At 44.2% G+C, this 27,848-nt stretch overlaps 1 protein-coding gene across 1 annotated transcript in view; it reads right to left on the bottom strand.

Annotated features, from left to right (window-relative positions):
- The window catches only part of ripor2 (RHO family interacting cell polarization regulator 2), a gene marked incomplete at both ends in the record, with an annotated part of 48,564 nt that overhangs the window by 3,808 nt on the left and 16,908 nt on the right, over positions 1-27,848 (bottom strand). The window contains 16 exons of the mRNA XM_080016828.1: positions 1,429-1,561; positions 1,865-2,027; positions 2,160-2,344; positions 2,435-3,178; positions 3,515-3,661; positions 4,084-4,213; positions 4,327-4,475; positions 5,385-5,510; positions 6,329-6,372; positions 6,613-6,676; positions 8,477-8,626; positions 16,490-16,543; positions 16,935-16,958; positions 17,456-17,534; positions 17,658-17,813; positions 20,640-20,760. Coding sequence (XP_079872954.1) covers positions 1,429-1,561; positions 1,865-2,027; positions 2,160-2,344; positions 2,435-3,178; positions 3,515-3,661; positions 4,084-4,213; positions 4,327-4,475; positions 5,385-5,510; positions 6,329-6,372; positions 6,613-6,676; positions 8,477-8,626; positions 16,490-16,543; positions 16,935-16,958; positions 17,456-17,534; positions 17,658-17,813; positions 20,640-20,760 — 2,469 coding nt within the window. The remainder of the gene's footprint in view (positions 1-1,428; positions 1,562-1,864; positions 2,028-2,159; positions 2,345-2,434; positions 3,179-3,514; positions 3,662-4,083; positions 4,214-4,326; positions 4,476-5,384; positions 5,511-6,328; positions 6,373-6,612; positions 6,677-8,476; positions 8,627-16,489; positions 16,544-16,934; positions 16,959-17,455; positions 17,535-17,657; positions 17,814-20,639; positions 20,761-27,848) is intronic.

Here is a 27,848-nt window from a genome sequence, read left to right as displayed (position 1 = left end):
TCCTTTAAGTCAGGTAAGTTGTGAGGTGGGGCCTCCATGGATTGGGCTTGTTGTTCCAGCACATCCCACAGATGCTCGATCAGATTAAGATCTGGGGAATTTGGAGGCCAAGTCAACACCTTGAACTCTTTGTCATGTTCCTCAAACCATTCCTGAACAATGTTTGCAGTGTGGCAGGGCGCATTATCCTGCTCAAACAGGCCACTGCCATCAGGGGATACCGTTGCCATGAACGGGTGTACTTAGTCTGCAACAATGTTTAGGTAGGTGGTACGTGTCAAAGTAACATCCACATGAATTCCAGGACCCAAGGTTTCCCAGCAGAACATTGACCAGAGCATCACAGTGCCTCCGCTGGGTGGCCTTCTTCCCATAATGCATCCTGGTGCCATCTCTTCCACATGATGTAAAAGAGAATGGGATTAATCAGACCAGGCCACCTTCTGCAATTGCTCCATGGTCCAGTTCTGACGCTCATGTGTCCATTGCAGGCGCTTTCGGAGGTGGACAGGGGTCAGCATGGGCACTCTGACCGCTCTGCGGCTACGCAGCCCCATACGCACCAAGCTGTGAAGCACTGTATGTTCCGACACCTTTTTTATCAAAGCAGCATTAACTTTATCAGCAACTTGTGCTCCAGTAGCTGTTCTGTGGGATTGGACCAGACAGGCTAGACTTCGCTTCCCACACACATCAATGAGCCCATGACCCTGTTGCCGGTTCACCAGTTGTCCTTCCTTGGACCACTTTTGGAAGGTAGTAACCCCTGCATACCGGGAACACCCCACAAGAGCCCTGTTTTTTGGAGATGCTCTGACCCAGTAGTCTAGCCATCACTATTTGAGCCTTGTCAAAGTCACTCAGATCCTTAGGCTTGCCCATTTTTCCTGCTTCCAACACATCCACTTGTAACAAGATGATCAATGTTATTTACTTCACCTCTCTTTGGTTTTAATGTTGTGTCTGATCGGTGTACATACATACACACACACTGTCTATATACTGTGTATAAAATATATGTAAATAAATAAATATAATAATTGTATTATATTTAATTTAAAAAAAATCAACTTTTTTTAAATTTGGAATTGGAATTGAGTTGATTTATCATCAGGATGACCACCACTGATCTAGATCCTCCTAACTTTTAAAATTAGGGACTGTCACCAGTCTGTATATTTCTTGTCAACCTTATGAAACCTGTTTTTAAGAATCAACATGAAATGTTTTGTCTCCATCTCTCAGCTCTCTGAGCCGTGAAGTCATTTCAAATGGTTTTCACCAGTTCCCCTTTAAATAATTATGGATAATGTAATGTGTAATATTAATTGCAACGTCTTAGCTGAGGGTTAGTTCGTTCAGTAAATAATAAGAACACAAGTGCCAGTGTAGGGATATAAAAGACACTGGGCCCTTGGGGGTCCGTACCCTCGGCCGCAGATGTGATGGCTCCCAGTCTGTCCATGCTGATCTCTCCCAGCTCCTCCAGCAGCTGCGTCTGGCCTGACAGCTTGTGCAGCAGACTGCGACGCTGCCATGCACTGACACCGCTGGTCAAAATCTGTCATCACACACAGATAAAAAACAAAACAAAACATTAACAAACAAACAAAGAAACAATCCAACAAATGCTTCGTGTTCCTAGCATTATCAATTACCATTTCTGATAATCCCCGTGACCTTAAAGGACCATACTGGAGTCACATTGAGATTTAGTCGGTTTACTACTCAGCACACGCATTTCACATTACCCCTGACCATTGTCCAGATGATAGCTTATGCATACAAAACATACAGTACATGTCACATTTTTTATTGTAACTCAAACTGACACCAGTATAGTCCTTTAACTAGCTCCCCTTACCTCGATGAGCTGATCACAGTACTGAAGGTGAATCACAATGGCGACGTCCAGGTTCTCATTTCCCGTGGTAAGGGGGAGGGGGCTTCCGGCCACGCTGTTCCCCACTCCAGTGTCCTCTGTCAGGGCTTCGCTTAAGTGGCCCCTGGCCTCAGGATGCTGGCCCCTGGAAACACACAGGCACATACTCACAGTGACCACCAGAGGGCAGTAGCTTCACATGAGCTGTTGTAAGAAACTGAACAGCGTTTGGAAAAATCACGAGTTACCGCTCGTAATACACTTCTCCTCCACTCACCCAATCCTGTCACCCTCCATGTCGAAAACTGGTGACCTTTGTGGAGGGATGGTAAGGATCGCGCCATCATCTCCGGTGTCCTCGTCGTCAAAGTCAGAGGTGTTGAGGAAGTCAAAGCTCTCCAGGGCGCTCTCCACTGTCAGACTGAGGCTGGAGGAGCGGCTCCTGTGGCCCGGCAGGCGACACTGAGGATGGAAGGGATGGGAGGGAGAAAGAACAAAGGTCAACCGATGGCTGCAAGATTGGACCCTGGATTTTGGCTGCCCTTCCCTCACCTTGAGCAGGTCCTCCAGCCGCATCACCTCCTGCTCCAGGTCCTGCAGCTCGCGGCAGCGCTGGGTGAGGGACTCCAGCCGCAGCAGGAGGCTCTGAATGGCCTCCTCCAGGCTGCTCTCCAGGAAGGCCCTGCTCCCCTCCCCGGCCCAGCTTAGGCTCCCGCTGCCTGCTGCCGAGCCTCCCCCGATGTCCGAAGAGGTCAGCCTCCTCACCAGCTGCCGGGTCAGGCTGCCAGCCTCCTCTGTGTCCAGCTCCACTGGCTTCAGCTCGTCGGCGTGGTCCAGGAAGATGTCCTCCGGGGCCACGGTGGAGAGGTGGCCCTCAGAGCACAGTGATGCGGTGGCCGAGCCGTGGTGGGAGCCAGAGTTGCGCTGCGACTCCGTGCGCTCCCACTCCGAGTCCTCCACCGCGTCGGCTTCATTGCTGGCGATGCTCCCTCCTCCACTGCCACTCCCACTCCCACCATCCTCCTCTTCTTCATTTTCCTCCTCCTCTTCCTCTTCTTCCACCACCACATTCTCCCCCGCAAAGGAGTCCTCCCTCGCGGGGAAGAGATGAGGGTGCATGTCTGTCTCCGGGGGCGTGACGGTGATCTCGGGGTTGGACTGGGCGGGGGAGTGGGTGCTGGGAGCCGGGCTGGGGCTAGGGGTGGAGCCCGACGTGTCGGAGAAGGTGAAGGAGAGACGCTTGCACTCTGTCACGCCACAGCTGCCATTCTCGAAGACATCGTCCGGTAAGGTTGACTGAAGGAAGACAGATGAGGGAGAAAAAAAAAAAAGTCCAAAAAAGTAAATAAGTAACAGTAACAGAAAGAGAGATGGCAAAGATAGAATCTCACACTGGAAATCTGCCATGCTCTAATTTCTACTTCTGCTCACGTGAGACAGAACATCACTCCAGTTATTATCAACATTGGCCACCACGGGAAAGCAAACAATCTGGGTGCAGACCATGCAGGACACACTGGCACAGCCATCAGAGACAGCAGCGGAAGGAGAATCGCCCCCGGTCGTTGTAAAAGAAGGTAGTCGCACACAGGGTGGAGCCGGGGACGGGGACGGGGGCCACAACGCACTCACATAGACCTCCAGACTGGATTTGGGCCTTGGCCGGAGCGAGGCCAGGTCGCCGAACGAGCGACTGCGCCTCAGCTTCTCCAGCAGCGTGTCGCGGAGCATGTGCAGGAAGGAGAGGCGCTGGCGCTCCACGGGATATGGCCGCCCCTTCTTTACACAACGCACGCAGGCCAACGGGACAGAGTGCAGGGCAGCCGAGTAGGGAAGGGTTGGGTCAGGTATGGGGGAATGGGTGAGGTTGTTAAGTGGGGAACCATCCGGATAAGAGACGTGGACATGAGGATGCAGTGTGGAGGAGGAGGAAGGCACGACAGGGAATGGTTAAGGGTTAGTTTTGGGGTGGTACGAGCATTTATCACATAAACTTAACGCAGAATCAGAGGCATACGAGGTGTTGGTGCACAGGTCAGCTTGCAGGGTAAGATGCATTCTACGGTTAGATGTTAGCACGGAGACTACGCAGGCATTAAAGGCTGTCGTTCAGCCATTTTCCAGAGCTCAATGATCCCATTTCCTTCTACATTTGTGGTGAAACTATTTTGAACGCCATGCTCTAATGGATGCAGACTCACAAAGAAGGAGGTGTCCTGGAAGGTGGGGGTCTCCGGTGTCCCCTGGCTGTAGATGGAGACCCGTCTCTGCAGTGCTGTAGCTTTGCTGACGTTTCCAGAGGACAAGGTGAGGTCCTCCACATCGAAGGGGCTTTCGGTAGACAGAGAGACAGGGCAAACGGTATACTTTTATTTAGGGATTCTATCTCCATCTGCCTAACTGGTCCAGAGAAAGATAAAATGCATGCATACATGCCCACTTACAACCATGTGACCTCCAGGTTGAGTTTGATGGTGCCCAGGTCGTTGACGTCCACGGCCACCACCTGAGGCATCGCCGTGAACAGCTCCTTGGTCTCACAGATCACACTGCCGACCAGGATGTGGGTGGCCAGGCCCTTCAGCTCAGTCACCTGGTTGGACACACACACACACACACACACACACACACACACACACACACACACACACACACACACACACACACACACACACACACACACACACACACACACACACACACACACACACACACACACACACACACAGTTGACAAGCCTAGACTAGAAGCAGTTACAGTTTACAAGCAATAGGTCATATACACCCACAAATCCTAACTTTTGACCGACCTTTCAAGCTTTACACACATAAAGGAAGTGAGGCATCGGCCTCGAGCATTGAGACAGAATATTATGTGTAGACATTAAACTGGGCATTTTATGATTAAAGAGGACAAGCAAAACATGTATCATGTGTGTACATTTCCCAGCTACCCAAGAAAGAGAGTAGCACAACGTTATGGGACATTGATATCTTAATGTTATTAATATGAACATGAATTCAAAATTCCATGTCAAAGAAGCCCACTGGGGGTAATTCCCATGAACTACATGCAAATGTTAAGTAATGATATCAGGGTGATCCCTTCTTTTGTGGCTTTTTCTCAAGGTTTTTTCCCCATCCGCCGCAAAGAGGTTTTCTTTTGAGACTCTAATGTGATTAAGAGCTAGATAAATGCACAACCACAATTCCTTTTCACTTGTATTTTTTTCACATAAAACTCCCTCTAATATTTCAGACCTCATTGTAAGACATATTAGGTTAATGTTATTTTCCTCATCATTAAATCAATTGTGCATCACAATAAGACAATACCTTAATTTCCTAATGGCTCAAATGAAGCATGTTAAAGGACAGGGATTGACTGGCTATCCTATTTCGATATAAGGCGAACATGAGTCGACTTCTAAAACACTATGAGCCCTGGTTCCACGTCTGGGTGACCCTCAGACTGTTCCAGAGCTCAGACCCACAGTCGGTACCTTGATGTTGATGAGGTCTGTGATGAGCGGCACGAACACCATCTCCTCTCCATCCCAGCTCTGCCTGGAGTTCACCTCGATCTTCCCCTTCAGCTTCCAGCGCTGCCGGCCGTAGCGCATGAAGATCTGAACAAAGGAAGGAGAGAAAGAGAAATTAAGATCGAAATACAAATTTGAAACTTCTAAATAACTTGTCTTGGCAGAGAGGCATCTACTTTTACCAACACCTTTCTAAGCCATGACAGCCAGTCTTGGTCTTGCTTATTTAAAGTCCACGTTGTTATTTTTGTGCAAAGAAGTGGGATATGGGATATGTACTGTATAACACCATAACACAACATTTGTACAACAGTCAGAGGTGTGGATTTGTCAATACAGAGATGTTTGTTGAGGGTGCAGTGTTCATTTTTGTTTTTTTTAGGCTTATTGTCAATATTCTGTTTGACTACTTGAATTCCTGCTGGGTTTATACCCCAAAGATGTTCAGGTTCATACTGTTTAATTTTAAATGTTCAATTTTATTTTGCATTAGCCTGCCATATTATATATTTTATTGTGTAACAGTTCATTTTTTCAGGTTCACATTGCCTATGTTTTCAAAATGTCAGGTTTATTCTCCATTATCTGCCATATTTCACTGTGTACAGGCGACCATAAGGTTAATTGTATATTTCACTTTTTTTTTTAAATTTCTATATTTTCATATATTTTCTTTTGTTGTTAAGTATTTACCTACTGTTTTTTTTCATGTGAGCTGCTGGGACATTGAAATTTCCTTTCGGGGATGAATAAAGTCAATCTATCTATCTATCTCCATGTATCAAATGTACATTTTCACAAAAGATTTCACTGTTAATGTGACTGCAAAAGGATTTTTTTTTTTGAATATAGGTTTAATCTTTTTTGTTTCTTCAAAAAGAGTGTCAAATGCTGGAACTACTTACCTCATACTGATCTCCAGGACAGAGCCGAGCAAATCCAGCAAGACCTTTGGGCCAAGAGAGAAATCCCATAAAGGACAATATTCAGAGGAAAAGATGCTAACATGTAAGGCTGAGCATGATGCATGTTGAGCACCAAACCCCAGCAGGAAGTGTAAGTGTGTAGGTGAAGGTGAATGTGTAAATTGGTAGTATAAGTATTTATGACAAACCATTATTTTCAGAACAAATTATTTGTAATAATTCGCCTAAAGCCAGATTCTTATTTTTATTTGCTCTCAACTCACCTTTCATTTTAATATGGAACTCCCCGAGTAGGTTTTCTAGTTCACTTTCAAATGTGCCCATGTTCTGGAAAGGACAAGAAGATAAGGACCTTTATAGTAAACAGAGCACAGTGCCATCCAAGAAAAAGGAATCAAAGCCAAAACTCAGAATTCCGCTGGAGTACGACACTTGCAGGCTGAAGCAACAGCGATAGCAGAGTGGTTACATGTCTGTATTTGCAAATCAAATTTGGCCTCACATTACTAAAACAACACCAAGACAACTCAACTCTCAAAATGTCTTCCTCCCGACTTCATCCTTGAGAGTAGACAACTGGCAGAACAATAACATTTTCTTTCAAACTATTTATGTTCAAGCAAAAAACAAACAAAAAAAAAAAACCAACACACTTCAGGCAGATAACCTGTCGCCTCTTTTAGAATGTGATCCGACATTGCGCTCGCAAACGATTCCTCCGCATCGAACAAATATTTTCAACGGCTCAGGAGTCTGTCAAACTGAAAATAATTACTGAGGACGAAATTAAAGTCCAAGACAAAAAAGACCAAGGCATTTGATGTTATTCATATTGAATTTGCTTTGCACCTAAATACATAATTTTGGGACAGAATTCAATGATCAAGTGGGAATTAAATTATGTGAATTGCATTCACAACTCAGAGCCAAACAGTCTCTTCTGACACTAGTTCATCATTCAGGATGTGTTACACTAACCGAATCAAATGAGTGTCGAAGACTCGGAAAAAGTAACAAAACTATTTTACCGAGTTAGGTCGTCAAGAACCGAATCCTGAGAACGAATCAAACCTGCCATCACCAACTGATTCTTCCTTTCTTTACAACTAGTGCTGTGCCCGCTCAAAACATGCTACGGTACTACCGAGACTACTGCACGTCTCGTTTTTAAGATCCATTCCAGCGCCAATAGGATCGATACCAAAAAAGATCAGTTTCTCTCATTATATTTTCTCAGTTGCGCTTGGTCGGTGCCCGTCGCTGTGTGGTGAACGGGAGATAGTTTCCGCACGAAGGTTATGTGAACACCCACGCGCAACACCGGCAGAAAAGTGATCAGTGAAAGTGATCCGCTGCGTGTCCCTGATCACCAATTCTCCAAAAAAAAAACAACAAAAACTGTTTGATTAGGGCGATTCTGGCCCTACTTGGTATCGGATCGAAAACAAATTTTGCGATATTGCCCACCCCTGCTGCGCAGTTCCGAAATTGTGTCCAAATTGCACTTAATTCAACACTGCACGTCTTTGGTTCCCCAGCAATAGAGTGGTGCAGGGATGGTGTATTGTTGGAGCCAACCTGGAAGCCAGCATCAGCCTGGTGCCCTCCACCAAAAGACAAAGGGGTTTTTCCATTGGATTTTGGATTATTGCAGAGAATAAGCTCTGTGGCAAACAAAGGTTTATGATACTTACACATGTTGTTCAGCGAGATAATCTTCACAAATTAAAACCCGATTTTTGAAGTGTAAAAGCAATGGGCAGAAGTTAAAAGCTGATGTTAGGCTATAAAGGAACTACACCACGGTCACATGACTTCAGCGTCACCACCACTAAGCTTCCAACTTGTCATTTGATTTTGCACGCGTTTGAGTTAGAATAGTTTGCAAGAGCCTGAGTATAAACACAACTAGAGGCTGTAAAGGCGGACTCGTGACTAGATGACTTTCCGTGTTCGGTGTGATGACGCCACTTGTCAGCAACCGCCTTTTTTAAGACACCAGTGGGGTATTTACTGACACGCGAACAAAACATGAAAATCTCTTAAGCTTGTGTTAACCACAGACCTGATTTCAGGCATCGAAACCAAAACGACTTTTTCGGGCGCAAATAGCGAAAGTGGCCGTACCTCGGTGTACTCCTTGTAGCGGCGGTTGACCTCAGCAATGCTCTCCTTGGTGCCTTTGGTGGATGGGGAGGAGGAGAAGGCCTGCTTCATCCGGCTGGCACCTTCCCGCAGACGGCTCTGGATGCAGAAGGCCTCGTACAGCTCGTCCACCTGAACACACACACGCACGCACGTGCACTTCAGTGAATGATCCAGCTGTTTTAAATTGCAATTTCACATTTGATGTCTGTTTTTTAGATTTTAATTCCCAAGTGTTTATTAAAAGTCCTAATGAGTTTCTAGTACCACCAAAGTGGGTGCGGGTGTGACTCCCGTCATATTTGAGCGTGTAGGCCTGCTTTATAAATCGATCTCTGTGAGATATCTTTATTTGTTTTTAGCTCTTTAATTCTATCCTTTTATTCTCTTTTACGCCTTATATATAAAAACACTTTGAATTGCCGTTGTGTGTGAAATGTGCTCTGCATATAAACTAGCTTTCCCTTAAAGTTTATTAAACGTTCCTCCTTGTTTGCTGTCGTAACTATTACTTCCCCTTTTTTCTTCCACTGCCGTGAACAAGCTTCCTCCCCGACAAACACGCACACTCAGGGGAAGGGAGGGGAATTTCTCGATAATCAAGTAAACAGACATTCTTTGAAGTTAAAATTCCTCCATACATTATATCAAAACATCCAGCGGCACCTTGTGGTAACATTACCTTTAACAGAGGATGCTTCAAGGACAAGGACAGGACAGAAGTGCACGGGTAAAGTAACCAGGAGATATAGAGCGGAGAAGCATCCACAAGAAGGAAGCTTAAGCACCAGACTGATGTGGTAAACAGTCTTCAAACTGAAGCCTCCGGTGGCGCTTTGTCTGTTCTTTCCCAGTCTCCTACCCCAGCCATGGGACTCCCATCGCGAGTGGGGAGCGACAGACGGCGTTTACAGCTCATTTGGAGTCGTCTGTCTGGGTTCAGGAGGCACTTCATGCCAATGCAATCTCATCCAAAGCCTCGGGGGGGGCGGGATCATTTCCATGGAAATGCAGCTAAAATGTTGTCGCATAACGATAAAAGCAACATCGTCATGTCCTTCCTAAAGTACTGCTGCTGCGTGGACCCAAACGTTGTGAAATTCACATACAAGTACAATCCAAGGTGCTCAGGATTTTGCAGTCCCCGGGCGCAGAATGTGGGAGTAGTCTGCGGGGATTTGTGGCCTTAGGAGCCTCCAAAACAGCCTCCAAATGGAGCTCAAAGCCTTTCTGATGGACCCGAGGACTGACTTCTCCTGAGCCACGCAGGCTTGGCTTCGGCCTGGTAACGTAATGTAAAAATAAAAGATATATCTGCCAATTGTCCCTGCGCTCACCCTCGCAGCTGTTCAATTTCCCTACTTCTTGGGTTTATGTTTAAAGCGAGAGTGGCAGAACGGAAAAACCAAACACCTTTAGTGGTCCTTATCAAAGGGAAATATTCAGTCTTGCCTAATGAGCGCTTAAATATTGATGCCTCCCGCGTCTTATGATTCTCATCAGGGAAAAGCGGAAAGAAAAGGGGCCAATCAGGCATCTGCCGTCCAAACATTTACACTGGGAGCTTTTGTGTTCATCTGAACGGCACTGTCGCCGATTATTAACTGACGGTAGAACTCGTGAGAATACCCAATATTGGTTGGGAACTCTGGGAATGCAGGAATAGTCTACTTTTACCTCATATTTGCCTAACTATGTGTGTGTACAGTTGATGAAAGGATGTTCTAATTGGGGGAAATGGGTGAAGGTGGGCTGGAGATTAAGTCAAAGTGTTTGGCAAATGCAGCTCAAACCAGCCCAGCCCCTCATCTAAAACCACACACCCCGGGCCCCCGTGCGTGCTGAGCACTGGCCCTGCCCTGTTTGTCTGGGGTGTGCGGTTGGCTGGGCCATGTGGTGGCGTCTGCAGCAGCTCAACGGTGCCAACTATAAAAAAAATAATAATAATAAAATAAATAAAAAACCCTTCCCCTTCCCCCACCAGACAACAACTGTTATTCTGAGCTCACTCTCATTGCCATGGAACCGGCGCCGGATCGAGAGCACAGAAATGATGAAAGTTTGTTGACAAGGAAATGAGGAGCAGTAAAGACATGGAGCAATAAAGGCTTTTTTGTTTTCTTATTTTGTTACTAGGGAAGCAGAGGGGGAACCAAATCCTAAAAGAAATAAGAGATTTGGCTTAGATGTTTGGACTGGTTGAGCAATAATATTTCATATTATAGCGCACATTTAAGTCTCTATCTATATATAGTAAATTCTGTTTAACTTTAAGGCTTACATTTCATATCAGTTTTATTGTACAATATTCTTTCTGCTTCACTGTTTATTTCACAAGTTATCACACAGGAGGACCATATACTATCACCTTTTATGTTTCTTTTTCATTGTTATCTTTTTTTTGTTGTTTTTCAGTCAGGTTACAGTAAACTGTTAGGATTATTATATATTTTCCAATTTTTCCATATTTATTGGATTTCATTATTAATATTTTTCCTACTGTGTTGAGAATGATCACCGCCCCACACCTTATATAAGATCTGTTCCACAGCCACAAAGCTTCTCAAAAATCCAATAAATGTTTTACACTGTATAACGGTCGGTGTTCTTGTCACTTAAACAGTGATTATATTGTTCTCAACTAATTCTCCTAATTCCTGTCCTTGATTACACTAGCCTCATGCTGCCTTCAAGAAAGCAGCTTCTTTTGAAAGTCAGCCAAGTCCGGCTCAGGAGAATAGCGAGCGGCATGATGCCACGCCCGAGGCACGGCTCCCCGGGCGGCAAGCTGCTCCGCTACCCCAGAAAACACAATCCCCAAAACACCAAACATGTTCAGTGACAGAAATACATGTGTTCGCTATTCCCGCAATAACACACACACCCATTGACACAGTGAAAGGGTCGGTAAGTAGACAGAGAAAGGAGCACTGGGAAACACAAAGAGGAAGCAAAGCGCCTCCTCTGGAAACACACACAGCTCTCTCTCTCTCTCTCTCTCTCTCTCTCTCTCTCTCTCTCTCTCTCTCTCTCTCTCTCTCTCTCTCTCTCTCTCTCTCTCTCTCTCTCTCTCTCTCTCTCTCTCTCTCTCTCTCTCTCTCTCTCTCTCTCTCTCTCTCTCTCTCTCTCTCTCTCTCTCTCTCTAATAAAAAAAACTTGGTTCCTTAACATAAAAAATATACTTTAAGATTAAAGAACATTCCCTTTGAGCATTTATTTAGTTTGAATGTGTTCTTTAAATAATGCTATCCAGTGGGCACTTAATCCCATTAAAATTACAGCTGTGTCTGCTGGCAGTAAAGGCGTTAAATAGTAATAGAACTTCAACAGGGATTTAGAGGCTTTCAGTGGGGAATTCAATTACATACAGTATATTTTTGATGTGTTGGGTCATTTTAGCTTTGGCTCTGTGTTCCAGAATCCTACTCAAAGCAAAGCCCACTTACAAATATCAACTCATTTTGGTCTGGACTGTTCAGATCAGAGCTGCATGGTGGGTAATCCTTCTGAATCACTGTGGAGTATCTGTACCTAATATGATTATTTAAATAGTTTTTGTATAATAGTATTGCTTCTCTATTTGCAGTATGTCTGACCTTAAAGGCTTTTCGATTGGAGAGAGGTTATTTAGTTAGTCATTATCCTGGATAGTTGGAGTTTTTACATCAATCGTATGGGGCACGCACGCACGCGCACACACACACACACACACACACACACACACACACACACACACACACACACACACACACACACACACACACACACACACACACACACACACACACACACACACACACACACACACACACACACACACACACACACACACTAAGGAGATTATAACAGGCAGGGCAGATCAAACAGCATCAAACACATAGACCTCTCTCTGGGGGAGTGTCTGTGCATGGCTTTCAGATAGAGAGAGAGTGTGTTCGAGGCCAGATTAGCAATAAAGGGGCGTGGGTAAGGCAGAAAGTCTCTAAATGAAAATAATCAAATGCTAAATATTCAAATGGATTTCGTTCTAAATTTGGCAAATTGTAAAGACACACAAAATCACAGACACCACAAGGGAAAAGCACACAGCTGGCAGGTACACCTCATTTTCAATTCAGTCATTCAGCCCTTTAATGACGCCCTACTGACATCAGTGGCCGACACACACACACACACACACACACACACACACACACACACACACACACACACACACACACACACACACACACACACACACACACACACACACACACACACACACACACACACACACACACTCAACGTGTGCCAATTACAACTTTGACATCTGGAGGCAACAATCAGCAGAAAAAGGAAACAAAGCCACTGCAGCAGTGGGTCGCACGCACGCACACACAACGTGCTGATGGGCGCTTGTTAAGTCGTCCTCCACGGCAGGTGCTTCACATGCAGCTGTCCCAAACAAAGGCAGACACACCTACAGTCGAGCCAAAACACTGACACACACACACACACATGAACCTCCACTACTGTATACTGCTGCCAACTAGATACTCTAGTACTCTACTCCAACTAGCACTGTACAGACTCCAACACACACACACACACACACACACACACACACACACACACACACACACACACACACACACACACACACACACACACACACACACACACACACACACACACACACACACTCTTGTAGACACTGGTTTGAAATGAAGGCAGTAGGAAGTAGGAAGTAAGGTCCCAGAACATACACCTGGTAAGTGAGGACCCATGTTCCACCAGCACCAGGATGAGGTGACTGAGGGGGGCAGTTAAAAACGACAAGGGGGAAAATATTTTTATATAGTATGACAGTAGGTTATAACCCTGCTTTGCCTATTTCTGCATTTTTTTTCATCCTGGGGATGGCAATATAGTGATGATTATTTTTTTTAATACATGTTACCCTTTCCATGTGTTCGTGCGTCATGGCCATGATATAAAATAGGAATATTTGGGGCAGATTGCCAGGTCACCACCTAAAATTGGTCTGGTGGTAGGTTAAATGAAATTCAGTGATATAACCATGTAATATCCTCAAGACCCACAACACAAGACTACTGTTTCAAAATCACATATACACATTTATTTCACAGCAGTGGTGAAGCCAGTTTTAAACCTGAGTGTCCTCGCACAATTGAGGGAATCTTAGCACTCTGAATGTAGCTCTACAAGACACAATATAATATAATTTATGAACGATTCTAACCACTGAGAAATGACTAAAATCAACACCCCTGTAAAAGTGCATCTTATCTCGCGCCCTGAGGATGGAGCACTGGGAAACACACAGAGAAGCAAGCGCCTCCCCTGGAAACACACACACAGCCTCTCTCTCTCTCTCTCTCTCTCTCTCTCTCTCTCTCTCTCTCTCTCTCTCTCTCTCTCTCTCTCTCTCTCTCTCTCTCTCTCTCTCTCTCTCTCTCTCTCTCTCTCTCTCAGAATTAGAGGCGAAAGTTCCCTTGACAACCACGAAAAAGCAGGCAAGGCTGAACCGAAGGGATGTGTTCTGTCTATCGCTCCTACACTCCATTCAGTACCGGGGACAGCGCCACGTGGCCTAAATAGCCTCAACGTACCTCTCCGACATGCCCACCCAGCAGAAAAATAAAACAGCTAATATGTTAATACAATAATGTCTTAGGGTTAGAAAAGCAGAAAAATACAACTGAGGCGGCAACGTTCCCCTCTTGGCGCCGGGTCTGACACACACACTTTGCTGTTTGCTGCTGCCCTACTTCCTGGAAACATGGCAGCCACCTGTGGGGAGGTACTTTTGGTGGGAGAGTGCACTTTGGTTGGTGCAATGTGCCCGAAACCCCAGCACAGCTACACATGTTTACATTATCGGTTTTTATCATTAAGAGCAAGTATAGCAGAATATATTAATTCAAGCACCAGGATGTTTTATGTATATGTAGTTTATGTGGCCTACAGTGTGTGTGTGTGTATGTATGTGTGTATGTGTGTGTGTGTGTGTGTGTGTGGCCCATTTAATTTCCTGACATCAATGCCTTTCTTGTTGGCTGATTCACTTAGCTGGCCACTCTACCATGATTGATCTCACCTGATAGTTATCTGCTGATGGAGAGTGGCTGTGTGTGTGTGTGTGTGTGTGTGTGTGTGTGTGTGTGTGTGTGTGTGTGTGTGTGTGTGTGTGCATGTGCGCACTTACTGGGGCACCTAATCTGAGTTTATTTACTCAGCCTAGAGGCCCTGTTGTACATTATACCATTGAATAAATTAAGAGTTATGCTGCGTTACCAATTTTAAATAGTCTGCAAAACCATTATCTAAAAATAAAATTTGGTATAATGGTTGTGGGCTTAAGAAAATAAAGCTGCAGTGTGTTAGAGACCAAAGTAGATCGCTAATGGTGATTGCTAAAGAAAAATCAACCACTGCTTGGTAATAAATAAGTAAATAAATAGATGAGATAAAAAGTTGATTCCAATAGCAATGAATTTACCATTAACCAAAACCGATCATATTTTTCCTTGTGAAAAGTATTTCACGTTGTCTGGTCGCAATGAATATTTCCTTTAAATCTATCACTTCCATTCAGTGATCTGTGCAGAGCGACTGGAAATAGAAAAATAAATTGTTTCATATGTCAAAAATAGACAAAGCGCCTGATTTATATAATTATGTGTTTCATGTGTAACCCCCTTTGAAGCATTTTTAACCGGCAGTTCAAATATTTACGGGCCGTATTCAAATCTATTTTTACCGAGGCCGACAGAGAACTGAGCCGGGTCTGAAGCTGCTGCACGTGCCAGAGAGCGAACGTGAGGAGGAAAAAGTGAGTGGTGTTTTTTTTTTTCCCCCCACCGCATCCAATCCAAGTTGAACTCTTTTATCGACTCTCACACAGACATCTCCAACATTTCCTAAACTGTCCTCATCAGATTACCAATTCTCTCTCTCTCTCTCTCATCTACGGTCTTCTGTCATTCACCCACCCACCCCTATTAACGACCCTGACCTAGATTCAGTGCTACCTACAACACCAACACAAAGTGTCTTGGTGTGAAGAGAAGCAGCTCAAGGCACTTTTTTTATGCCATGGGTGTTTATACGTGCGCGCATCTGTGTGCGTGTGCGTCTGCATATGGCGACATAACAACAGCCAATACGTCGCTCATTGGAGCCCTTTAAAGACTTCAAAGGGTCAGTCGCCATGGTTACCTTCGGAACATCGCTGTTGTTTGGCCATGTGTGTTCTGATTGCCCGCTGTCACTTCTGACGCAACACACAATGAGGGAGTGGGGGATGCAGTGAAGTCACCCTGCCTTGGACCTTTGGGAGGAAATTATTTCCCAGAACTCGCAGCGGAAAAGAAAAACGTCCAACCAAATCTGGCAACCCTGGTGTGGAATTGAGTGTTCAAACCGTCACGTTGGATCAAGTTTTTTTTTTTTTTTGTTTTTTTTCTTTTCTACATTAGTACATCAGCACCCACTTTCTATCCAGTCCTGCAAATCTTGGGATGCGACCACTGCCCTCACGCATTCGTGACGCCATTGGTCCAGAGGTTTCTAGAAGGTTCTAGCTTCTAAACCAACTGGGGTCTTTATGTGTGGAGTTACATGTTCTCCCCAAATGGTTCCTCCCGCTGATTTGGGAAGTGGTTGGTTGTGCAGTACACAGACGTGCAGGTACCTGGTAGACAGGTCCGGAGAGCCATCAACGTGGCCTGGATTGTTTCCGCCAGCAGGTAAAAGACCGACCAGAGCGGACTTGCACCTCTCCCCCATTTCACCGCTTTTGTTTTGGTTTTTTTTTGTGTCTTTTGATTCCCAACATCCATCTCAACATACTTGTCATTCTTCCACTCACAAACACCACTGATTTACTGACGACCGCATCATATGGTGCTTACAAGCTCCATGTTTGCTGTAGCCAAGAACAAGCATAGCATACCAATTTCCGACACTAGTACTGCTCGTACCAATACCAACCTTGCTCATGTGGAACTCCAGACGTCTCATGTACCGCTCTATGGTTTTGATTTGCTGCAGAGACACAAGGGAGGAATGTGAAAAAGTGTTGGTGCAGTTAACAGGTTTCAGAGTCCCTGGGTGTAACGCTATAACATTTCTGCCAACCCAATTTTGAACTCTTATTATATGCTAATGTTCTTATTATCAATACACAAATTTCAACTTCCTCCTTTTCAGAAGCTGCTATCTGCCCTGGATCTGTCTCTTCTGCTTTTTCAACCTTGTTATTATTATTTTTTTTATTTTCTTTTTTGCATCTCTATCATTTTGAAAAAAAATTCTTAATACCCTCTCTGTCCTCCTTCTGCGTTAAGTTCAGTCATTGAAACCCCATCTCTCCCTCCCTCCCTCCGCTACTTCAAAGGTTTTCCACACAACTTGAACCTCCTCTCTGCCAACTCACCTTGTCCAGATCGTACAGTACTCCCTGGAGAGAGAGAGAGAGAGAGAGAGAGAGAGAGAGACACACACACACACACACACACACACACACACACACACACACACAGTAAGTATGAATAGATCGCACATGTTTGTGTATGTAATGCAAAGCAGATTGTAATTGTCTGGCATGGAGGGGAAAAAAATGTTTTGACTTCCATAGCAACATTGAGTGTGCCACCTGCCATCTGATCACATTTTTGAATTGAAAGATAGTGTATTTTCCAGAAATGTATTTTCATTGAAATTATAATGGGGCAGAGAAGAGACATGGAGAGTGATGTCAAGTACGCACATGCTGTACATGATTAATGATGGGGCCAGCCGGGGGTTATAGTGATTGATTTAATCCACGTCTGGTGGTCTGTGCTTTACTATGACAGTCTGAATCTTTAACAGTTCCACTTAACCTATCCACCCCAAGTCACAGGTCACAAGATGAAAAGTAATTGGAATTTGAATGGTGCCAATGTCATGTCTCACCAGGCGCGAGTTCCTCTTCATGTCCTTCATGAGGGACGTGAGTTTGTCCAGCTCTGTTTGGTGCACCTCTAGATACTCACTGTGGAGAGGCACAGATGGAAGAAGAAAAAAAAAATCACTGTGGTTTACTCGTTTGGAAGTATGCGGACGGTTAAACAGTTCATGCATAAGTCTGAAGAGAAGCAGAGCTGGGTCCACGCACTCCAAGCCCTGTTTGAGGGCGATGTAGACCTCCTCCAGTCTTTTGGGCTGCGGCTCTCTGGAGCTGCTGCTGCCCTTGTGGCCCGACAGGTGCGGCTTCTTGGGCTTGGACTGGGACTTCTTCGGGGCTACCGAATTTCCCATGAAGGAGTTACACCTACACACGCACGCACACGCACACACACACACACACACACACGCACAAAATCAGCCAGTGGTTAGACAGATGCTCGGGCTGGGAAATATGGAGACATTTATCACCACAATATAATATAGATCAATATATCGTAATATCTGCATCGAAATCGAAATTCAAAATATTATGTTAAAAAAACAAAAATAAATAATCATAATAATATTGAATTTCTACTCCCGCCCCCCCCACACACACACACACACACACACACACACACACAATTCTCATGTCAATGCATAGGATTCTTGCTCATTAGGTTTGTGCATCAATGGCTATGCTCCATATTCTATGTTTTTATTGTTAAGTGGGAGCTTTTAACCTCTTTCGCATTATTTATTTTCCCTCTTTCTTTGGTACGGACTGAAAAGGTTGTGAAACAATTATAACTTGTGGAAGAAAGGGTTTGAACATTGAAAAGGTCTCCAAGCAAGGAGTCTTCCCAAAAGGAGTCGAGAAAATGAGCTCTTCTTCCAGACAAACTGCTGAGGGCTTAAAGCTGCAAGAAAGGAGATATAGATTGTACAGAAGAAGTAAAACTTACACACATACCAATAGATAAACAAATACATGAATAAATGTGTCCTGTTTCTCCTTCATTTTTTTCATACACAATTTCCATAACAATCAAAAGACTGAAGCAGATCATGTGATGTTTCTGTAACTGTGTGTCCTGAACGGGGCTTGTCTGACTAAAATGAGCAAATTAATCCATTGGGGTCGATTTCAGCCGAGTGGATTGATGTGGTTATGATACAATGCAAGAGGTCGTGTCGTGTCCAAAAACCATCAGCATGAAGCCTTCGCTCAAGACCTCACACAGATAGAGCAAAATGGCGGGATGCAATTAAAAGGCAATCATAAGCAACTTAAAGTCCCTGTACAGCAAAAATAAATATGTGTTCAGAGTTTTTCCATAATGACAGAAAAAATTTAATGGTTAAAAAACACAAAGTATATGAATTTTGGATTCAAAATCGTGGAGAAAAAAAAAGCAGTTCTCCCTGTTCTAAGACGCTGGGGGCGTGTCCACTGCAGACGCTGACACCACCGCCAATCGCGTTAATCCTGTTAAACGTTTAAATTGGAGTAACCTCCGTGTTTACATGTTGTGCTGAAGCCAGTTTCGTGTCTCTAGTTGCTGACCTCAAAGCGCCGCTGTCCGGCTGCAGGACTCCCCACTCTCCACTGCCCCCTGCTGGCTCCTGAACAGGCCAGGTTGGGGCTCCACGGCCTGCTAGCATGCAGCTAATGCTTCCATCCGTGGCATGAGTTCACGGTCTCCCCGAAAACACCTTTTACTCCAGGTGTTTGTTCCCAAAACAGTCTTTTATCCTAAACTCCGGGATGTTAGTTTAGCTTATTTCACCACTGATGCTCAGATTGCGTTGGGGGGGTGGTGGCATGTAAAGTATGACCGAGCTACATCATCAAGTCACGATTTAGCCCTGCCTAAAAAAGTCGGGCCACAAAAATGGTGAGAAACAATTGTTAAAACAGTCCACAATTCAGTATTACTTCGTTCACAGTCTTTTCACATGTTTTCAACAATTACTTTCGAAATGTAAAAGGTGTTTTGAAACAAATCACTGAATTCACTTTACAGGGACTTTAGGCATCAGACACAAATGTGAGTAAATTCATAGATGCACAGGCTGAATAACATGCACGGGTTAAACACTAACTCAGTGTCAACCCCTCAAGTGCCCTGCTGCGCATGACATGTACCACACACGCACATGACGCACACGGTACTTTCAGACATGGTTAAAGTCAAATATCAAAATATGTTGATTTATAAGCTCAAAGAAAGAAAAAAGAAAATTTCCTCCCGGATCAATCTGGCAAATCGTATTCTCTTCATATAATCCCATTTTGGGTTCCACTCATCTTAACCCACGCATGCATATTTCCCTTAATTAAGCACTAAAGAATTAGCTGACAAACGACATTTTCCTGGGACTAAAGCAGAGAGTCCAGAGTCATCTCATGGACACGGCGACAGCCCATCCCCGGTATCCACGAGCTGAAACAAGCGACGTCTTGCTGAACGCCACAGAAACATTGTGCAACTCATGCAAAGACGTTGCAAAACTAGGGCAACGCTGCAGCGAACGAGAACGCTACTTAGCCTTGGGGTCACGTTGGCCGTAAAGCTACATTGCTGCGTACAGATAGGGGCGAGAGCGCACACACACACACACGCACAGGCACACACACACATATAAAATGTATAGCTCTTATTCTCACTCATCAGAAAACAAGTCGTCAGTGGCTGTCAGTCGCCCACACACTCAATTTATTCCACCCAATAACCCCATTCACTGTCTGAAGAGAGCTGAAAGTGGGAACATCTTCAGATGTGCTCAACAGCATCTTTTTTTTCTTTTTTTCTTTTTTTTTTAATAAAAGGCCCCAAACACAAGCCCCCGAAACGAAAGAATCTGGGATACTGAGTAATATTTCTCGCATATAATTTGCGAAAAACTTTTCGCAAATTATATGCGTCTTTTGAAGGGTGAGTCTGGGGGGGTGGAGTCAAGGCGGGAGGAATAACAAAACTCTACACTCCACAATCTCAAATGTCAAACTTAGCCCAGCAAACCTCCAGCTGTGAAATAATATATTTGAGACTGAATTGTGCTTATATTAAGATGGTGGTGATGTCTGGAAAAGGGGGCGGGTTTCCTCTTGGTTACAGTGATGAGGTTAGGGATTTTAAAAAGGGATCTAGCCAATTCTGTTTGGGTAAGAAATGTTGTTGACACTTCACCAGAAGCTTCTCCTCACCGTGAGCGTCTCTCCTGTAGCGTGCTGAAGCCGGCGAAGGACTGGCTCCGGATGATACCATTGGGTCCTCCCGGGGAGTGTGTTCCTGCCGCCATGATCTCTGGGACGCGGGACGACACTCCTGGGGGACAAACCGAGAGACAAACAGCGTTGTTACGGGGTGTGTGGCTCACGTTTCCATGAGGTGGCACTCACTGGGATGAGGTCGCAATTCAAAGTAATAGTAGTGCAAATCTCGCAAATGATTGGTGCCTTGCGAAAATTTATTTGAAATTACTCAGGAGTCGGGAGTGACTCCACCAAAAAAGATGTTTGTCAGAGAATTAAATGACTCTTTAAAAAAAATAAAAATAAAAAATCCATTCACTCTTAGCTGTAAAAATGGTTTGGCTGAGCCACCCGTAAAAAGCCGAATCCCCGCCCCAAAAAAGCTTCACTTTTCATCACAACAAAGTAGGTGAATGGAGGCCTCGTGGAAGTTCACTGGAGTGCAGCGAGCGTTGTGCAATGGCGTCAAAACAGAATAAATGAAGCTGGTGTTGGACTCGCAACATTCAGAGCCTGTGCCAACATGTCACCTGTCTGTCACCCACTCAACGGCACGCATACCTTACCCGCTGGCATTTCCTCTGGTTTCCTCATGCAGTCAGGTGTCTCAAAACATGACCCCCATACTCCACGTCGTGTGCACTGTGCACTTTTCTGCATGTTTTTCCACCTGACCACAGAGGAAGACTTTTCTAAGATATTGCTGGGAGTTTTAGTCACGCACACAGGGTTTTAACAACTAATCTGCCTCTGGTGAAGATAACATCATTTATAAACACGTGAAAGGACTTCCAGGAAAGCTATTCTCAGACATTTCTAGGACCGAGTTATCTAATCAACACCCTTGTCAGCCACACAATTTCCCCTCACTGAAGAAGTTTATATTTAGCAGCACTTTCCTGTCAGAACCTGAACCCTTTTTCTCATTTGAAGATGTTGAAGCCGAAGACCTTCAGGAGTTAGATGGCTGCATGTAGATCACAGGAAACTATTTTGGAGGCATCAAAGCCCTTGAAAGCGGAACCAAAGGAGACAGCTCAATTCTGGTTGAAGAGCTCACATAATGAAGCTCATGGCCGTTTCTTTCTACCAGGGGCCATTGTTTTGGCCCCTTTCAATTTCCCAAACAGGCCTTTAACCCTTTAAGATCTGACCTTATAGTCAAGCAAAGCTTATTTGACCATCTCTTCATTGCAGCTGAAGCTCAGATGGCTCTAATCCAACAAGAGAAATGAGAAGATTCCACCTGAACGACAAACCCGCTGAAAAAAAAAAAAAAAAATGGTGCTGAAAAATCCTTTAGAAGTTTATGGATGGACTCTTCACTTGATTGCCCACGCTGCTGCTGCTGAGACAGCCTCGCTAATCCAGTTTGAGATTCCATGCAGGGTGCCTGCCGCAAACTGGGACGCGAACATCGCCCAGAGCCGGAAACACAAACAGGCTTTGTTGACACTCACCTGCAGAAGAAACGCGTTGTGTCACTCTGTGTAAACTCTGAGTTGAGCTACATGGTCGTGTGTGGAGCCAACGTCCCACAGCGCATCCCCTAAAAATACACCAGCAAACCTTATAGGCCTAAAACGAGGTCTGTACTGTATGTATCCATTTTCCGTCCCGTCTTCTCTCTCTGACCATTCTCACACAATTGAGCCAAACAAACAACTTTTTTGGTTATAGAAGCAATGCGCATTGTTCGCTCTCCCTCTCTGTGTTTGCGTGTATCCTGTGGGTCGAGGGGCCCTGTGTATGCACAAAGCATCTCTGTTCCATTGATCCATCCATCTTTCTGTCACTGGAGGGAGGGGGAGGAACCGTGACCAGTGTCAACATACAAACTGAAACATTCGTATGTGTATGTGTGAGTGTGTGTGTGTGTGTGTGTGCGCAGTGGATGGAACCAGAAACTCAATACCTGCTCTTTGGGTGGTGGAACAGAGGGCAGAGACAGTGATACACCTGACAGGGAGCCGCACCAAGCCAAGGCACGGGCCCCGAAGAAAGAATCCAGCTCGCTTTCTCATGTGGGGACAATGAGTGGGGAAGAATGACACCGCTCATGCTATTTTTAGAAGCTCACTTTAAATCTGAAGCGCTGCGCTCTTTCGGACCGGAACCGAGTGAATCAATGGTCAAGAACATCCCCAAAGGTTTGGTTTAGCCCAGACAGGTACAGACTGGATGTGGTTAAACTAGACTGACCCCGATTCACGGAAATGTGGTCCAGCTCTTACGTTTTGCTGCCATGCATGGTTTACATACAAATAACAAAGAAGATTTCAAAATACATGTGATACAGAAGGGCTAATGCTCTCCCAATACATGAAGTGAGCTAGATACCTCTCTTTCCTCCCTCTCCTTCACACGTGCTAAATAACGTTAGAGTGTAGTTTTCAGGTCGTGTAAGCGCATACATTTTTAACAAATCATTTCAAAGCAAATCAAATGAGGTGTGAAACGTTGCACAGCGGGAACACCAAAATTAGACGTGCATGTGCATGTTGGCTGGCACATCCATCATGTGACATGTATCAATAGGAACAGTCAAAACTATACACACCACAAGCTGCAATAACCTTCTGTAGATCTGAATCGTGTTTACATACACACATATATATATATACACACACACACACACACACACACACACACACACACACACACACACACACACACACACACACACACACACACACTATGAGTGTTAACATAATTCTACAAAACTGAATTAACCATTTTAAATACATATAACAACAATATAACACTACTCGATACTAAACGCATCTTTTTTTTGAATTTTTGAATCCCGCCCCTCTATTAAAGCAGGAGATAAACACAGGGTGAAATCAGTACAGTTAGTTCTAAATCAATATGAATGGTATGAACCTCTGCTGAGATTCAGAACTAACTCTACTGATTTCAGGAAGACAATATCAAAATATTATATTAAATGAGATAATTGTTTAAAATATGAACATTTACAATGACATTACATTTACATTACAAGATTAACAAAGATTCTTAATTCTTAATTAAAAAATAGTGACATTGGGTGGGTTGGGAACTGAACGAACAAACAATAATGCAAATACGCCCACAACTTTGAATACACCAAAAAACAAATTAACTTAGAAAGTTAATGGGGATCAACCGCTTCTCTGTTTCTATCTATCAACCTCTAACAACCAACTTAATTTAACAACCATATCACAATTTTTTTATTTTCCTTTTTGGGGAATTTGGATTACTTGTTTATTTTTCCAGTATGTCCTGGCGTATAATATTTGGCATTAGCAGTATGCCGGGCCATTTTACGCATATATCTCATCGGAGCGAGAAAGTCCCCAGAAGGTTCCCAATGGCAGAAGAACTGATCTAAAACAGCACTTCACAAAGAAACAATGTGGTACTAAAAAAACGAAAATCAAACTTGAAAACTGAAGAAAAAAATAAATAAATAAAATCCCCCATCCCCCCTCATCTAAAGAGCCTTTCACACAGAAAACAACGTGGTCCACTCGTGATGTGTCCTGGTTCTGTGCCAGGCCAGACCCAGTGCTGAATACAGCTGCCAGTCAACCCATTCAGGGAGCCGCTTCTCTCACACTCAAAACAGCCCTAAACGCATTCAGCCAGAATGTGTGTGTTGTGTGTGTGTGTGTGTGTGTGTGTGTGTGTGTGTGTGTGTGTGTGTGTGTGTGTGAGAGAGAGAGAGAATTCTGTTCTGTCTTTTCAACCTGCAGTTTAGAATACTGATTGATTCCCACATGTCACACACACACACACACACACACACACACACACACACACACACACACACACACACACACACACACACACACACACACACACACACACGTTAAAAGTGTTATAAATATACAAACAATACAATTAATTAATTAATCAATACTCATATGATTCTATCATTTCAATTTCTCAATGGATTTGAACATTGCAACAGTGATACGTTATTTGGAAGTTATTATTAAATATCGTCATCGTCACAAATGTATTGATATATATGTCTGTAATGGACTGAAAAGTTGGTAGCAATTCTCATCATGTATAACACAATATATGGATATGGAATTGTATCGTGAGATCCCACCTGGAACCGAGCCCTAACCGGTGTGTAAAGACCATGTAACTTCTCAGTTTGTTCTATTACATCAGCTCACTCATTATCAACCTCTTCTCTCCCACACACACACACACACACACACACACACACACACACACACACACACACACACACACACACACACACACACACACACACACACACACACACACACACACACACACACACACACACACACACACACACACACCTCTGAAGGGTGTGTGTGTGTGTGTAAATCAGACTAACCCCACAGTGTGCGTTAGCAGGCTAATTTTTAATGCCTGTATAAATTAGCCTCACCATGGCAACAGCAGACAATATGGGATGAGTGTGTTATGTAAAACAACAGTTATGAACAAACCGCCAAGAATTAGGATACACATACACCCTCGTGAAACCGGGTCAAGGCTTTTAAAGCACCAATCCTTAAATAAAATAAAATAAAAAAACGTTTTATTCAAATTCAATTCACTTACAGATACTGTTATTAATTTGAGAGGGGGGCAATTACACATTCTTCCAACTGTCAACGGATCTCCTGGCCCACCTCTCTTCTTCTATTCCATCTCTTTCTATCTATCTATTTAGACGGTAGGTGAAGATGGATGCGGTGCGGCGAGAGGCGACGAGGAGCGTGGGCAGCAGCTGACCTCACGCTTGGATTAGCATGAAAGATGCAGGGGGATGAAAATAATTACACAGACATCCAACAGTTGAGCTCCCGTCAAGCTCCCAACGTTTGGGAAGCAGAAAAAAACCCATTAATATTTATGTGCGAGCAAAAAATGTGATATAAATATTTCATTGTAGCTTGTGTCTCCAAAAAGGAAACACTGCTGGGATGTGGCATTGGCGTCACCGCTGGGCCAAAGCGAGGGTACGATGGGACACGGCTGGCTCTAAAACCCCAGTCCTGAGCCAGGGGGACACACAGTATAGAAGCTCTCAGCCTCGTTCCTCACAATGAAGATCCAATTCATATCAGAGTCAAAACACTGAACGGCTCGTAAGAATTTCAAATGCCTCAACGTCAGCCCACAGGAAACTACAGAGGTTTCGCCCAGCCCCGGCTGAATTGAAGATGATACTGGGATTCAATTCAGTTACTGGGGGCGGATCTACAGTAATCATATTTTTTCATTCACTTCCATGTTTGAAGGAAGAAGGTACCATACGTGCCCTTATATTGCACTTGCATCCGAATCCGTGACTCGAAACTGTGATGCGTTCCGACCCGTGAGTGAACTGTAATCCGTTGCACCCATAGTCCTCGATGTGCAAAAGGTTGAGAATCACTCCACTGCGGAACCCTTTCCAAATGAACATAAACAGAAAGAGAGTCGTCAACAGTCTTCACATCCAGGATATTAATTGCACTGAAGTTTCAAGCTGCAGTACATGCAACAATATGGATATGCACTGATTCAAAAGTCAATTGATAACTCTTAAATGACTCAACAACATTTGGAACATCAGGTCAAACTCTGCGATACGCCAAAGAAAATACCCCTAACTTCCAGAAAGCGAAGGAGGATTATATTTACCTTTTCATTTTGCATTCTTTGTGGTGTTGGGAATCATTTTGGCTGCCTTTTAGTATTTTTTAAGTTGTTGTTGCATTTTCGGTAGGATACGGTGACAAAAAGGGATTTGAGAAAAAAAAATAAAAAATTGAAAAAGTGTTTAACATCTATCTGGGGTTATCTGGATTTAAAGGTACAGTATGTCAATTTGACGTTGTAACCGTGTAGGTACTGGAAGCCGTGCCCCTGGAATATAAATCAAGTCGTGAAACTCATCTCCAAACGCTCATCACCTCGGGGATGACAAATAGTCTGTGTATGGCGCAACTATCGCCCAAAACAATCTCCTCTTGTCCAGGATACAGTCTCCAACAAAAATACAGACAGCGAAATTCACAGGACAATGAGCAATGGAGGAGAATTTTTTTCTTTGGTTAGTTTCGCATGTTGTAACAAAGGTGTAGTTGTTTTGACATTCCTTCGTTAAAAGATGACATATCACACAAACCTGCCTTTGGAAACCAAGACAGACCTGTCCACAAGCATACAAGGCTGGAATGTTCTTTGTGTTTTACATGGAAGCCTATGAGCCAGACGTGCTGAAACCACAGACCTGGAGATTATCCATGAGCACAAGTTCTTTATATGAGATAAAAACGACCATGGACAGAAGGGTCCATTTGAAGATTGACGAATGAGAATTAAAGTTCAGTCAACAGCACTGAGCTTTTAACCTGGGGAGTATGAAGAGTTTTTTTTGATGAACACAAGCCTGATCCGGATTCCACGTCTAGACTCTCCAAGGGACACCAACACAATGCTGATAGCACGCCGCTCAGCTGAGACCAGATTCAATCATCTGATTTAATCCACTTGTGTTTGTTTTAAAGGATGGTTTGTGAATAGAGCCGTTTCAAAAAAAATAGTGCGCAAAACAAAGTGAAAGCGAAAGTGGGAAAGTGTGTTCGTTGGAGCATTTTCACATGAATGCCACATAAAAATGCTTTGGTCCCATCATAAAAGAAAGGCCTCAGAAGAACACCAACAAATACATGTACTCTATATGAGACGTCTCGACATTTGTCCACGTGCTGTTGTTGAGTGTGTGAGTGCCGTCACATTCAGTAGCAATTACCCTTTACCCCATCTTATTAATAATCAACCAGCCGGTAGCATCGCTCCAACTCAGGGGCGTTTCCTCAGCATTCAAAAAGGTCAAACCACAGTTCGTCACCTCCTTGAAGTGTGTCCGCCGTCCCCTTGTTTCGTCATGTGGCGATGATTATCTCTCGATACTAATTATAGGTCATCAGACTAGTCACGCAGCAGTGAATGCGGGGGAGAATTAAGGCCAGAATATGGCGTATGACATTTAAAGACTATATACAGATGACCAGATTAGGGTGTGAATGCTAGGACTGAAGTGCTATTCAAGCAGTTGGCTCAGGCATTTCCAGGTTTTCTGGGAAAAGAACGGTGGATAGACACTTGTGAGACCTGAAGGCTTCAAATGTC

This window comes from Zeus faber (assembly GCF_960531495.2).
Source record: "Zeus faber genome assembly, chromosome: 1".
Classification (NCBI taxonomy): domain Eukaryota; kingdom Metazoa; phylum Chordata; class Actinopteri; order Zeiformes; family Zeidae; genus Zeus; species Zeus faber.
This window is presented reverse-complemented; position numbering and strand designations above follow the sequence as displayed.